Here is a 15,756-nt window from a genome sequence, read left to right on the forward strand (position 1 = left end):
CAATTCTATGTATTCCTTTGCCAAAAGGAAGACACTTACTGCAACAGAATCAAAACAAGCAGAAGCACAGCAGGTGTAAACAGATCAATACACATTAAACTGAGAGTTAGCAGCATCATGTTTGGAAAGCCCTTTACAGTAATATTGATATGCAGCACAGTTTAATTACCCGTGACTTCAGATCAAAACAGCGACGGTACGTAACATCGTTTTCCGGTGGCACGCTGGCCTGGTGGTTAGCGCTATGCTTTACGGTATGGGTGACCCACGTTCAGTTCTTGCTACAAACGGAAGGAGTTTGTACGATCTCCCCGTGACCGCGTGGGTTTCCTCCGAGCGCTCCAGTTTCCTCCCGCAGTCCAAATACATACTGGTTGGTAGGTAAATAGGTCACTGTGAATTGTCCAGTGACTAGGCTAGGATTAAATCGGGGGGCTCGCTGGGGCTGGAAGGGTCTATTCCACGCTGTAGCTCAATAAAAACAAAATGGTTTTCATTTCTCTGGACCGTGACTGGATTCACGGTCCTGAAGGTTGTGGCTTGGATTCCAATGAGTTATTTATTCAACCCATCCACCCTGCCCATGGAGCAGGGAAGAACGAAGGACAGTTCAGTCCATGGCCAAGATACAAACAGGGGCTTGTATCAGTCCAGGGAACAGCCCATTGCCCGCAGTTACAGGTTTCCTGTTGGAATCATTGGAACTGCACTTACTAAGGGGCAAAAGCTCATTGAGCAGGAAGTCAAAAACACTATTTAATTAATAGAATTATTTTATTTTATTTTAATTCTTTCTCATTTAGAGTCTTCATCATTGGCAAGGCTTGGGATTATGGTTTGCTGGGAAGACAATTAGGAGCCAACCACACTGGTGTGTTGAGATATAGATAGGACACAAGTGGGCAAGGAAGCCTCGTCTGACGAACCTGAGTGATCCAGATGAGAGACCCTGCAGCTTCTGATTCCAGACTCACTGTGAACTCCCCCTTGGTGGGACTTGAACCCTCTCTCTGGGCCTATCAGTCACTTGCCTGGTAACATCACACAGTGCTACCTTAGCCATCAGTAATGGGGCGTTGCATGCCAGAAGTTCCGGCACGGAAGGGAACAAAAATCAAACTGCTCTCCTGGAGGTGCTGGAGTCGGACTGCAGGGTGTCCTTGAGGGCTCTGTCTGAGAGGCAGCTCCTGCAGCTTGAGTCCAGTTTACTAGAGGATTAAGAACCAAAGAACCAATTTACGAGGGGAACGTCCAGCAAGTCATCTCCCAGTAAAAAGGAGGCTGAGCTAACTACCTCAGTACAGGAATTGGGACATCATGTTACAGACGTACGAGACACTGGAAAAGCCACATTTGGAGCACTGCATAACTTCTAGTCATTAAAAGAATGTCATTAAACTGGAAAGGGTCCATGGACGATGTACGAGGATGTTACCGACACTGGAAGCTTGAATTTTAAGGGGAGGCTGGACAGGCTTGGGCTATTTCCATGGAGCCTAGGAGACTGAGAGGTGATCTTACAAGTTTATAAAATCGTGAGGGGCCGAGGTTTGTACAACCGTGCGCTTCTCCCGAGGGGAGTCTAACACCGAAGGGCATAGGTTTACAATGAGAGGGAAAGACTTAAAAGGGACCTAAAAGACAACATTTTTATACAGAGGCTGGTATAGATATGGAACAAAAGGCTTAGAGAGCAGGGCTTCCCAACCCTTTTTATGCCATGGACCGATACCATTAAGCAAGTGGCCCATGGGGACCGCAGGTTGGGGAGCCCTCATTTAGAGGGGCATGGACCAAGTGCAGGCAAATGGACTACCTCAGTTAGGGAACTGGGCTGAAGGGCCCGATTTCTGTGACATATAGCTAGATGACTATGGCTCCTACCCGATCCCTTTTCAAAGGTAATGCTCAGCATCTGGGGTTTTGGGCAGAGAGAGTCTGGGAAGCTAGCAGTTGAGCTGCTGTTGTAGCCCTGGGTGACTGGTGCAGCATGAATGTCCTAGACTAGGCGGTTGAACAGCACCCTCAGTAGGTCACGTCACTGTTCAAACATCAGATGATCTGATGCTGTTTCTGCTCGAGGGGTTTTGCAACCGCAACAGCAACGGTAAAAGGAATTACATGAAAGCAAACCGTCGCTTGTACCTGAAATCGAAAACGGGAAGTGAAGGTCACGGACAAATTTGGGTCAATGGAAGGCTACTTGCTAAAACTTTAACTCCAATTCTCACCTCACCTGCTGAGTACTTCCAGCATTTTCTGGATTTATTACCGAGATCGCCCAGTTTATTTATTTATTATTTACAGTGCGGAACAGGCCCTGCTGCCCGGCGACTTACCCGAATCATGGGATGACTTGCCAGATTGCCAGAAATATTCTACCCCCCCCCCACCCCAGTTGCAAAATAGATGCTGAACTTCAAGACTCTGCATGGCTAAATACTGGGAGAGGGAAGAAATGGACAACTATTTGATTTATGTGAAATCTCAAGGATGGTCACTCTTCCTGACCCTGGGCCAGTTCTCATTACAGACGTTTCTCTTTTCAGCTATTCTAAACTCCCTTTTAATAGCAGATGTCAACATTATTAGCTCTTTTAAATTTGCCATCATCATCCCAATTTAAGCCAAATCACCACCAGACCATCTGTTACCAATTTATCCTTTCCAAAGTCCAGCTTGTTATCATTTTCCACACCCCCCTCGGTCTTTGGACTGTGGGAGGGAACAGGAGCACCCGAGGGAGACCCATGCAGTGACGGGGAGAACGTACAAACTCCTTAGAGGACAACAGGGGGAACTGAAGCCGGGTCGCTGGTACTGTGCTACACACACTACCATGCCGCCCCAGTGTGGCAGAGTAGCATAAAACACAGAAAAACAGCACTCAGCACACGTAAACAGACCTGGATTAAATCAGACCATTACTTATTTCTTGACAGTTTTATGGAACTTAGTGGTGAACTTCACATCCTGCACTGACGACTTAACCCACAGTACAAACATTAAATACATTGTATTTTAAATATTTATTAAAATAACACACTCGTGATACTACTTGCCCAACTTTTACATTTTGGAAAGGTTTCACATTTCCAATAGACATTTTTTAAAGCTTTAGCCACAAAAATGTACAAGGAAATTCGGTTATATATTTAATTGTTACTGTTAATGACTCCCAAAAATTACTGCTTACCGGCATAATGTTGAACCAGTTGTTGCAGGGTTTCAAACTGCGCCCGGGTTGTTATATAATACCCACCACTGTCCAGTTTGCGAATCTTATAGTGTTTAACATGGTCTCCTTTCGTATCATCCCAGTCACGTATTGACAAAGAATAGGCACCTGCATGTATCAAACAAAGTGGTGTTAAGGCATAGTTCAGTGAAATATTCTTGTGCTTTTGCAATCAAGTCAAGCTACACAGATAACCTGGCAAATTATCAAATCAGAGTATTAACTCAGGTCAATCTTACTCCTGTTGGATGTGAGAAAAGTTAATAAGATTAATGTGATAACAACAGCAGCTATGTTTCCTATACACTTACACGACATGATGTCTAAAGAAGCATTACAGATGATTTATCAAACAAAAATGTTTGATATTGAGCCTTACAAGGAGATGGCCAAGAGCTTGCTCAGAGAGATATTATGGAGATGACCAAGAGCTTGTTCGGAGAGATATTATGGAGATGACCAAGAGCTTGCTCAGAGAGATATTATGGAGATGACCAAGAGCTTGCTTAGAGAGATATTGTGGAGATGACCAAGAGCTTGCTTAGAGAGATATTATGGAGATGACCAAGAGCTTGCTTAGACAGATATAATGGAGATGACCAAGAGCTTGCTTAGAGAGATATTATGGAGATGACCAAGAGCTTGCTTAGAGAGATATTATGGAGATGACCAAGAGCTTGACTGGAGAGGGAAAATGGAATTTTGTAAAATAAGAAGTGGAGAGAACACATTACACTGCAGATGTTGGAATCTGAGACAAAGCAGAAATGTTGGAAAAGAACACAGCCACTCAGCAGTATGTGTAGAAAGATGCCTGGTTTCTTTTCCCTAAGTTGCTTTCTGACTGGCCGAGTTCTTCTAGCACTTCAAAAGGGCAGAGAGGTTTATGGAAAGTAATTCCCTTAATCTCTCTGCCCTTAGCAGCTGAAGGTAAAACCAGAGATGGTGCAGTAATTTATGAGCCCAGAACTGAAACACAAGTATCTGGGTGCTGGGGGAGGGCGAGTGACCCTGGGGGGGGGGGCAGGTCTAAAAACATGGTACCACTGGCACTGTGGTTAGAGCTTTGGCCTCCCCGCTCCAGAGATCTTGGTTCAATCCTGGCCTTGTGTTGCCTGTGTGGAGTTTTTCTGTAGTCTCCATTGCTGTGTGGGTTTCCTCGCACATTCCCAAAGCTGTGCTGGTGGGTTAGTTGGCCATCACAAGTTGCTCCAGTGAGGCGAGTGACAGAAGAATCAAGGTGGAGATGATGGACATGTCAGGGGGTATGGGTTACAGGGAAATAATGCTGGGATTCCCCTGGGAGATAGCATGGACACAATAGGCTGAATGGCCTCCCCTGTCATAATCAGAATATGAACTGTGAGAAATTTCTCTGTCAATTCGCTGCGATGGTTGATGACTAACATGACACTTACTCATTAATGCTTGTAGGCATTTGGAAACAATGATGTCCACAGAATTTCAAAATATTTCAAAAATCATAAAATGAGAGTTTATTAATAACCAACTTTTACGTAATTATTTTGCTGTTCCTATCAAAGTTCCTGGAGGTCCAAATAATAACTGTAGAGCCAAAACCCTCTTCAAATTACATTAAGCATATCGGTGTCATGACCTTGAAGAAATAAGAATCTAAGAGATAGGAAGAGGAGTCAGGCATTTGGCCCTTCAAATGCCCTACATAATACCATACCCCATACTCTGCCTTGACGGCTTTCCTGTTTGACCCACAAACCCCGATCACCTAACCACAACTAAATCAATCCCAGCTCTGAAGGTACTTGCCAGCAGAGGGGTGTTCCCTCCGATGCAGAGACCCCCAGCCCGACTGAGTTTATGCTCATTTCTATTCCAGATGACCAAGACCTTATCCTGAGACTATACCCCTAGTTTTCGACACCCAGCCTGTGGAAACAGTCCCTCAGCCTCTGCCCTATCAAAATAAAGGGATTAGAGTTCAAAGCAGTCAAGGCCTCGTTAAATGGCAGAGTGGCCTTAATGGGCTGAATTGGCTACTTGTGCCCCTGACTCTGGGTTGGTGTCCCACTCAGTGCTCCAGACTATCCTGCTGGTGACTGGGAAAGTGGCCAATGTAAAGAGAACCATGTACTGATAGGACACCTGAGTGGATCATCTCACTGAGAATAAATTGCATTTAATTTACAACATTTACACACGGGAGATTTCTTAATGCTACACACTAGCAAGAATCTGGTCAGGAACTACAATCCTGCTGCCTGAGTCTTGAACTCCAAAGTGGAAGTCTTGCTTGGAGTAAACCGATCAGGAGGGTGTAGGGAGTGGTGGAAGAGGGGCGAGGGGAGGGGTTGGCACTAAGACCTTACCTTTGGTGGTTTCACTTTCACGGATAAGGAATGTCCCTCTCGGGTTGCAGATGGACAGGAGTTGCCTCTCGGCTTCTTTGCGGCCGAGCTTGCCGAAGTACCACCTGTTGAAAGAGGGGATTTATTACGAGAAGTGGGAAAGTCCGTGCACGGTTCAATGCCCCTCGCAGGAACTCCGAGGAGCAAACTCAGCCTCTTCATATCACAGGACTGGAAAACCTTCCTGCTTTGTTCTGCATTGAATCCCGCACCATCACGTTCAAGAACATCTATTTTCCTACAACCATCAGGATTCCTTTTTGTTTTCCACATGAAATTCATTTTATTGTAAAGCATTTTAAAAAACTACAATTTTAAGAAAAAAGATTATTAATACATCACAAAGAACAGCTATGCAGGTTTGAATGATACAGTGAAAAAATGTATTAAAACGTGAATTTGAAGATTTGCACTTTCATCTCTCCTGAACTTTAGCAGTTCTTTTGCTTCTTTCAACTTGTGCCATAAGTTCCCTGTTTCTGCGGAGTTCAGTGGCTAAGTCACCTGACTTGTTCCAGGCACCAATGATATACCCAAACTCTTTAGTGTTCTCTAAAGCCTTCAAAGCACTCAGTTTCTCTCTGATTGACTGGATAACCAAGACAGACTTCTCCACCTTTGACCTTAATATACTTAATTCTTTCTGGTCTGAATTCAGCTGCCCTCTTGTGGATACCATTGTCTTCTCTGTATGCAACTCTGTAGCATCGGAGTATGTCCTAAAATGAGAATCCTTGGGAGTATAAGGACTAAGTCGCTGTGTTCCAGTGACTGGCGAAAACATTTCCTTGGAAATCTTGGGTTTCTTCTTACATGGTGTTTTCTCTACTGCCCTTTTTTCTAACTGGAGAGACCGTTTAACTGGGCGTTTCGGTTCCATTTTTACATTTTGCGCCACCAACCATCAGATTCTTGAACCAACGTGCACAACCCCAACTCTACGCCAGCAACGTAACACTATTGACCGCCTCTGTGCACTGACATACACTTGTCTTTGCTAGTCTATTTAATTTTTGCACTAAGGTTTGGCATTGGCATTCTTTTTTCCACTGAATGACCTAACTTTTTATTAATACAACTTATGTATGATATATATCCAGGGCATTGTCATTGATGAAGACCATGAAACTACAAGGGTTGGACAAACCCCATTGCAATGGCACAACAACCTAGCCAGAGAGCAGTACCTTTGTACCATTGTGCAATGATCTAGGATCAAGCCTGGCTTCTGATGTTGTATGTTGGGAGTTCCCACATTCTCCGTGACTGTGTAGATTTATCCAGGGTGCTCCATCTTAAAGATGTGGATTGGGTAGGTTAACTGACGGGCGTAAGGGATCCCGAGTGAATTTGCGGGTGATAGGAGAATAGAGGGGAGTTAATGGGCAAGTGTGAGAAAAGTAATTGAGGAAATGGGATTGATGAGAGAACTGGTACAGATGCGATGGGCTGAATAGCTTTTTATGTCATAAGGAACAGCTGATGTTCACAGATATCCTTTACGGAAGGAATGTCACCAGCATCACTCGAGTTGATTTTGTATGTGACTCCAGATTACCCCAAAAGACTCGCAGGTGAAGTGTCACCTCACCTGGAAGGACTGTCTGGGGCCCTGAATGGAGGTGAGTGTGGAGGTTAATGGGAAGGTGCAACACTTGGGCTGCCTGCAGGGATAAGAGTCGTGAGGGAGATTAATGGGGAGGGACAAATGGACAAGGGACACGTAGAGAAAGGCTCAGTAACTTCCAATCCATGCAGCTCATCAAAGCCAGTTTCATTCAAGAAAACTTCCTGCCCTTGCAGGAGCCTTAATCAGGATCAAGTTTATTGTTAAACGAAACAATGTTCCTTCAGACCATGGTGCACCCACAGCACATAGAACAAAGATGACCACAAGAGAATAAATACATTTCAAAATGCACGCAGTGCTCAGCAGAGGTAAACAGTAAACAACTCGCTATCCTAGTGATGGGACCTCAGTAGAGATACCCTGCTCGGCGGTGTCAAGGTACTCATTACTCCCAGCCTGAGGCAAGAAGCTGTTGCCCAGTCTGGAAGTCCTGATGCTCTTGTACCTCCCTCCTGACGGTACTGGGTCAGAGAGATTGTGGGACGGATGGTATGAATCCTCAAATGTGCTCTGGGCCCTCAGTCTGCAATGCTCGCCGTAAATGTCATAAACGGGAGGGGGCGCAAATGATGCAGTCAGACAGGGCATTATCACTGGTGCTCTTGTAGAAAGTTTTAGAAAGGGGGCAGGGAGCCTTGCCTGCCTCAGTCTCCTCATATAGTGTAGATGCCGCTGTGTCTTCTTGACTAATGAGGAGGCATTGTGGGTCCAGTTTAGATTGTCCATGACACGCATACCAAGAAACTCTTCACTCTCTCCACGGCAGAGCCATCGATGTGCAATGGAGAGAGGTCAACCTGTGCCTTCCTGAAGTCCACAATCATCTCTTCTGTCTTGTTCACGTTGACACTCAGGTTGTTGTTCTCGCCCCATTTGACTAAACTCTCTACCTTCTCCGCACGCCAACTCATCACTGTTGCCGAAGAGGCCGAGCACTGTAGCGTCATTAGCGAATATGATGAATCTGGTGGTACAGGTGTGAGTCAGCAGCGGGCTGAGCACACAGCCCTGGGGTCACCAGTGCTCAGCGTGATGGAGCTTGAGTTGTTGCCGCCAACTCAAACTGACCGAGTTCCTTCTGTCAAGAAGTCGGTCCAAGATCCAGCTGCAGAGAGGGGTGTTGAGTTCCAACAGGGTCAGTCCATCCACCGGCCTCTGGGAGATGATAGTGTTAAGCACCAAGCCGAAGATGATGAATAAAATCCTGGTGTATGAGACATCGTTTCTAGGTGGAGCGGGTTGGAGTGGAGCGCTAAGGTTATGGCATCATCAGTGTACTGCCTTGAGCAGTAGGCAGACTGGACAAGGTCCAATGTAGCTGGAGGGTAGGACTTTATCCAATCCATCACCAGCCGCTGAAATCACTTCACGATTGTTGACAGTCATTGTTTAGGCCAGTTACCTTTGCCCTCTTGGGCCTGAAATGATGGTGGCTGCCTTGAAGCCTGCAGGGACAATGATCGTTCACAGAGGTATTAAAGGTACCTCTTAAAGCCTCTGTTAACTGGGCCGCACAGTCCCTCAGCACCCCATCAGGTACGTTGTCCGGCCCCGCAGCTTCGCATCGGTTTATCTTGGCTGGGATTCTCCTCGCCTGGGCTGTGGCCAGACAGAGGGCCTGCTCCTCAGGAGGCGAGCAGGCGTTCCTCCATGGCACGTCGTTCATTTTGTCAAACTGGGCACAGGAGGCATTCAGCCTGTCAGGAAGGGTGGAGTGTCTGTTGTTGACATGCAGGGTGAATTCATAATAAGGTTATGGTCTGTATACCCAGCCATGTACCATGTGTCCCTGGTGTCATAAAGCTGTCTGTGAATTTTCTGTGCATACTTACGCTTTACCTTCCTGATGGCACGGGTGATTGTGGTATACAGGAGCGAGATATGCCAACTAGTGGAGTGGTGCCGCAGCAACAACCTGGCACTCAACGTCAGTAAGATGAAAGAGCTGATTGTGGACTTCAGGAAGGGCAAGATGAAGGAACACATACCAATCCTCATAGAGCGATCAGAAATGGAGAGAGTGAGCAGCTTAAAGTTCCTGGGTGTCAAGATCTCTGAGGATAACCTGGTCCCAACATATCGATGTGGTCATAAAGAAGGCAAGACAGCGGCTATACTTCATTAGGAGTTTGAACAGATTTGGCATGTCAACAAATACACTCAAAAACTTCTATAGTTGTACCGTGGAGAGCATTCTGACAGGCTGCATCAGTGTCTGGTATGGAGGGGCTACTGCACAGGACCGAAAGAAGCTGCAGAAGGTTGTAAATCTAGTCAGCTCCATCTTGGGCACTAGCCCACAAAGTACCCAGGACATCTTCAGGGAGCGGTGTCTCAGAAAGGCAGCGTCCATTATTAAGGACCTCCAGCACCCAGGGCATGCCCTTTTCTCACTGTTACCACTAGGTAGGAGGTACAGAAACCTGAAGGCACACACTCAGCGATTCAGGAACAGCTTTTTCCCCTCTGCCATCCGATTCCTAAATGGACATTGAACCCGTGAACACTAGTTCATTAAAAAAAAATACAGTATTTCTATTTTTGAACATTTAAAAAAAATCTATTCAATATATGTTATTGATTTACTTGTTTATTTGTTATGTTTTATTTTATTTATTATTATTATTATTATTTTTCTCTGCTAGATTATGTATTGCATTGAACTGCTGCTGCTAAGTTAACAAATTTCACGTCACATGCTGGTGATAACGAACCTGATTCTGATTCTGCTGACCTTAGAGTATTCCTGTCTCTCAACCCCTAAGCAGTGCATGAACCTATGCAGTCAGCCATGGTTTCTGGGTTTCCTTGGCAGTGTAGTGTTTAATCACGGACACATCCTCAGTGTACTTTCCTACGTAGCCAGTCAGTGATCCTGCATACCCATTGTTGATGAGATGATTGTAGGTAGTTGTGTCTCTGAATATGCTGCAGTCTGTGCTTTTGAAGCAGTCCTGTAGCGCTGAGGTGGTGCCTTTTGGACAGGTCTCGATCTCCCTGGGAACTGGTTTGACTCGTCTGCGTGCGGGGATCAGCAGAGCGGCTATGTGGTCTGAGATTCCGAAGCGAGGGCAGGAAGCAGGTTTTGTAGACTCCACGAATGTTCGTGTAAACCAAGTCTAATCTATCCTTTTTGCATAGATTGTGTGTATTACTTCGATTTCCAGTATCTGCAGATTTTCCCCAGCTAACGTATTCTCTCCCCACTGGTTGTGAAGTTGGCATCATGGTTGACTGTTTTTAAGTTGGCACGATTGAAATCCTCAACAACAATGAAGATACCATTGGGGTGGGTGGCTTTTGAGGTCACAGATGGTGTTGTGGGGCTCCTGCAGCACCAGCTTGGGAGGATGCAAACATCAGTAATCACAATGGCAATGTGCCCCCTCAGAAAGGCCTGCGCTTCACGATTAAAAACTCCAGCCCAGTCCGTACTCCCGGCTGGCCACGTGCACACCATTTTAATGTGCCAATGCAGTCGGCTGTCCTGGTCTAACTACACAGAGGCAATGGCCGTTAAAGCACTCGAGTGCCTCTACTTCCTCAGTAGACCAAGGAGACTGTGCATGTCCCCGCAGCAGCTTCTGTAGATGCAGCACTGGAAGCATCCTGTACACAGTCTGGTACGGCACCGTCTCTGTCCCTGACCAACCGAGCACAGAGGCGTGGGAACAGCTCAGCACATCACAGAAACAACCCCACTCCGTGGACTCTGTTTAAAACTTCTTGCTACCTTGGAGAAGCGGCCAAAATTCCCCAAGACCCCCAGCCACTCTGGACATTAGTGCCTCTCCTCCCCCCATCAGGCAGAAGATACAAAAGCCTAAAAGTACATACCACCAGGGTCGAGAACAGCCTTCAACCTGCTGCCTTAGGACTATTAAATGGATCCCTCGTATAATAAGACAGACTCTTGACCATGGCTTGCCCCTTACTGTCCGTCTGCACTGCACTTTCTCTGTGACTGTAACACTTCATTCTGCATTTTCCCCTCTACAACTCTGACGCAGTGATATAATAGTCTGTGGTGATTTTCAATGTACCTTGGCATATGTAACAATGGGAAACTAATTAACAAATCCTGAAGCTACAGTCGGCTATAACAGCAAGTCATTGTCTTAGTCACTTTCCTTGTGATCAAAGGACGTCGGCGGTGTGGAATGTTGCAAGTCCAATTATTAATTGATTATTGACGAACGGTGGGAGAGGCTGCGTGGCCTCAGTCATCGCAAGGATTAGACCTGAAGCTGTGGTGTCGCCCTGCTTGCAGCAGCCTATAGTGAGGTGTCAGAGTTGGGCACTTCACTGGAGTGCTGGGGTAGTGTGATGTGGCATTCATGCTGGAGTTGGTGCTGCCCCCCGGTGTTCGCTTGACAGAAGACAAGCTGTATTACGAGGGGTGGTTGAGCGATTATGCAGAAGGTTTGAAGTTAATAACTCATCTCCTTCTACCTTAGGCCACGAACCTATCAATCACCCCCCCCCCCATGAGTTATTAACTTCAAACTTTCTGCATAATCACTCAAAGAGTTGACCTGCATGTGCATGTAACGAGAGCTGAGTGTGTAAATGTAGGAGGGGACTATGTTGAAAAATAAATGTGCTAGGTTTTCTAAAATTGACTCCTTCTATCTTTGGCCACGAACATATCGATCACCCCTCGTATGTTCCCACTGCAGATTGCTGCAACATTCATGGAGTTGGACTGCATACATTTTTTATGTGACTGTATTTTCCATCAGGAGTAAAGCTCTCCCCAACATTGAACACATCTAAACAGAGTATTGGCACAGAAAAACTGCATCCATTACCAGGGACCCTCACCACCCAGGACACGCTCTCTTCTCGCTGCTGCCATCAGGAAACAGGTGCAGGAGCCTCAGGACCCACACCACCAGGTTCAGGAGCAGTTAATACCCCTCAACCATCAGGAAACAGGTGCAGGAGCCTCAGGACCCACACCACCAGGTTCAGGAGCAGTTAATACCACTCAACCATCAGGCTCTTGAACCAGAGGGGATAACTTCACTCAACTTCACTTGCCCCATCACTGAACTGCTCCCACAAGCTACGGGCTCCATTTCAAGGACTCTTCGTCTCATGCTCTCTATATTTATATTTTTCTTCTTTCTTCATGTATTTGCAGAGTTTGTTGTCTTTTGCACACTGTCTGTCTGCAACGTTGGTGTGCTTTTTCATTGGTTCTATTATGGTCATTGGATTTATTGAGTATGCCTGCAAGAACATGAATCTCAGGGCTGTATATGGTGACATAGATGTACTTCGACAATAAATTTACTTTGAACTTTACTGCTATCTTATATGTGCTCTATGTGCCTTGTGCTGTGTGTGATTGTTGGTACAACGTTTTGTACCTTGGCCCCAGAGTAACACCGTTTTGTTTGGCTGTACTCAGGGGTATTCATGTGTGGTTGAATTATACTTGAACTTATATCCCTTCTCCCATAAGTTGTGTTCTTTACAAACTCCTTCACTCCAGGGAAATTACTGAAGGTAACCTCAGAATTTTGATATGAGTCTTGTTGCAAAGTGCCTTGAAAACATTATAATTTGTTGCATGAAAGTTGAGTACTTAGTGATATTTATATCATATACAAATAATTTTACATTTATGAATTATAATTCCTACACAAAATATTGCAGAGTACAAGGAATTTTAAAACACTTTACACATGTTTGAAAAAAAAAGTCATGTTTCATTTTAGATTGACATATAAGTGACCATATACAACCCTGCCCCCAGAAAAATTAATCTCAGGGCTGCATATGGTGACATGTGTGTACTTTGCTAACAAGTTCACTTTGAACTTTACATGAAGTTCAATATTCAATCATTACTCTTTTATTACTATTGAGAATGCACTAACAGGAGAGCCAGGTTGACTAACCATTAAACTGAGACGAACAGAAGTTGACATTGGAAGTAAAAAGGGGAAGTTGCCGCCACAGAAATACTGTTAGGTCTTTGTGGGAAGCTTTCTTTATGGTTAATTGCCAGCATTATGGCTTCACCATTGACCTCAGATTCTGTGCCACAAATGAAGGACTGGGGTAGCAAAAGCTGCACAATTTCCCTCCAGTTTCAGGGTCTTTCCACAGATAGAATCAATGCACAAGTTCAGGTAGCAGGGAGCACCAAGGCCTAGTAGATGTGATAAGCCTTGACAGAAACGAACATCCACGCAGGCCTATACCTACCCAATTTCAGACATGATGCAATACGTGGCCTTGGCTTAAGAGTTAGCCTAACACCAGAGCTCCAAAGAGACACCCTGGAGACTCTGAGCTCAAAGCACTGCTGTTAAAGGAGATGCAAGAGAGTGTGAAAGCTAGAATCTGCAGCACAAACAACCTGTTGGAGGAACTTAGCGGGTTGAGCAGCATCTGAGGGAGGGAAAGAACTGACAATACTTTATTCACTTACCCGTCGCGATAGTGTGTGGAATAGGCCCTTCCAGCAATCCCCCAATTTATCTCTAACCTAATCACGGAACAATTTACAATGACCACCGCTACGTCCGTTGGACTGTGGCAGAAAACCAGAGCACCCGGAAGAAAGCCAAGCGGTCCTGCTGAGAACGCGCAAACTCCCTGCAGGAATTAAACCTGGGTCGCCGGTAGTGTAAAATGTTGAGCTAACCCACCAAGCTACCGTGGTGCCCACAGGGTTGAAAGCCTGCAACAGGTTCAGAAGCAGGGTCACAAGCTGAAATGTTGGCTCTTTCTTGCCCCCACCACAGACGCTGCTCAACCTGCTGATACCCTCCGGCACATTGCTCGATGCTCTTTCCCCATTACTGGTGGAGTCTTAAAACAATGAAAAGGTGGCTATTTAGCATGACTTAGTTGTGTACAAAATGGGTATACTACAAAGATAAGTTACTCTATTTATATAATGGACTGACAATTGGAAGTTTTCTTTTGATTACAACTAATCTATTACTTATACTTTATTGTCACCAAGCAATTGATACTAGAGCGTACAATCATCACAGCGATATTTGATTCTGCGCTTCGCGCTCCCTGGAGTACAAATCGAAGTAAATATCATAAAAATTTAAATTATAAATCATAATTAGAAAATAGAAAAGGGAAAGTAAGGTAGTGCAAAAAAACCGAGAGACAGGTCCGGATATTTGGAAGGTACGGCCCAGATCTGGGTCAGGATCCGTTCAGCAGTCTTATCGCAGTTGGAAAGAAGCTGTTCCCAAATCTGGCCGTATGAGTCTTCAAGCTCCTGAACCTTCTCCCGGAGGGAAGAGGGACAAAAAGTGTGTTGGCTGGGTGGGTCGTGCCCTTGACTACTTAGTAAAAGCGAACAAGCAGCAAAAATACAAGAAATCAGATCTACAAAGTCATAAGAAACTGAATTATGCGATAAGCATTATGAAATAAGAAGGCCAGTGCAGAGGCTGTAGATTTATGAACGAAATACTGGAGAGACATGGGTAATGAACAATCTGCCCACAAGATGGCTCTAGGTACCAAAATCTGGAGCACAGGGGGAACTGATATTTCTACAATCACTGCAAGTGCTGAATGCGTGTAATTTTGGATTGCTCATAATACTGTGATTCATACACAAAAGCAACGGGAAGAGAGAGACTGGGACCTCAGAGGAATTGTTTCTGGCCAGTTGTGCAACTTCAGTTTAAGGTCTCAAAGGGAAGCAACTTGGGATACTTTTAAAAACAATCGCACACAGACTTTAGGAATTGGCCACAGTTCAGTAACCTGGGCGGAACTCCTCGGTCAGCCTCGGCGTTGGAGATATTCAAGTGAAAACTGGGTAAAGGTGTCTCTGTGTGTGTGTATATATATATATATATATATGTACAGGGTTAAGGAGAAAACCTTACAAACAGTCCCTTTGTAACAAACTGGTTCTCTTTTATTGCTGGCATTATGTCAGAAAGTACACATAAATCACTCGACAGAGTAACCAAGTGGTTCCTGTAGTGTTGTAATGAATAGCATCAAACGTGAACAGTTACTGAAAAGTGCAGGGGGAACGGTTCTGCTGTTTGTAGGAATGAATGTCGTCACATACAAAAATCTTTCCAATTTAACGACGACAGGAGCTCGTTCATGCGTAGAGGTATCCATAAGTTGAGTGTTTATAACTTTGGGACATCCTATTCTTGTATCTGGTAACCAGCCTCCCAGAGTGAACCTGTGTTTTTTCTGTCAAACATGTTCAGGGAAGTTACCTTAATCAGTAATTTTATCAGTACACAGAAGTGCTATACTTGATCTCCTATTAGGGAAGGAGAGAGTCCAGATGACAGAAATTTGTGTAGGGGAACATAGTGATCATAGTGCCATTAGTTTCAAGGGAATTATGGAAAAGAATGGGCCTGGTCCTCAGGTTGAGATTCTGAGCCGGAGAAAGGCCAATTTTGATGGTACCAGAAAGGATCTGGCAAGTGTGGATTGGAACAAAGGTGTAACTGAGAAGAGGGAGGCCTTCAAAAGTGAAA

General features: G+C 45.1%; 1 protein-coding gene across 8 annotated transcripts in view; it reads right to left on the reverse strand.

Moving 5' to 3' along the window:
* The window catches only part of LOC140733093 (tyrosine-protein kinase Fyn), a 226,772-nt gene that overhangs the window by 20,762 nt on the left and 190,254 nt on the right, over positions 1-15,756 (reverse strand). For all 8 annotated transcript variants that reach the window (XM_073055931.1, XM_073055938.1, XM_073055937.1 and 5 more), the window contains 2 exons: positions 5,587-5,690; positions 3,197-3,346 (listed from right to left, as the gene is read on the reverse strand). In XM_073055931.1, the coding sequence (XP_072912032.1) occupies positions 3,197-3,346; positions 5,587-5,690 (254 nt within the window). The remainder of the gene's footprint in view (positions 1-3,196; positions 3,347-5,586; positions 5,691-15,756) is intronic.

Source organism: Hemitrygon akajei, chromosome 9 (assembly GCF_048418815.1).
Source record: "Hemitrygon akajei chromosome 9, sHemAka1.3, whole genome shotgun sequence".
Classification (NCBI taxonomy): Eukaryota; Metazoa; Chordata; class Chondrichthyes; order Myliobatiformes; family Dasyatidae; genus Hemitrygon; species Hemitrygon akajei.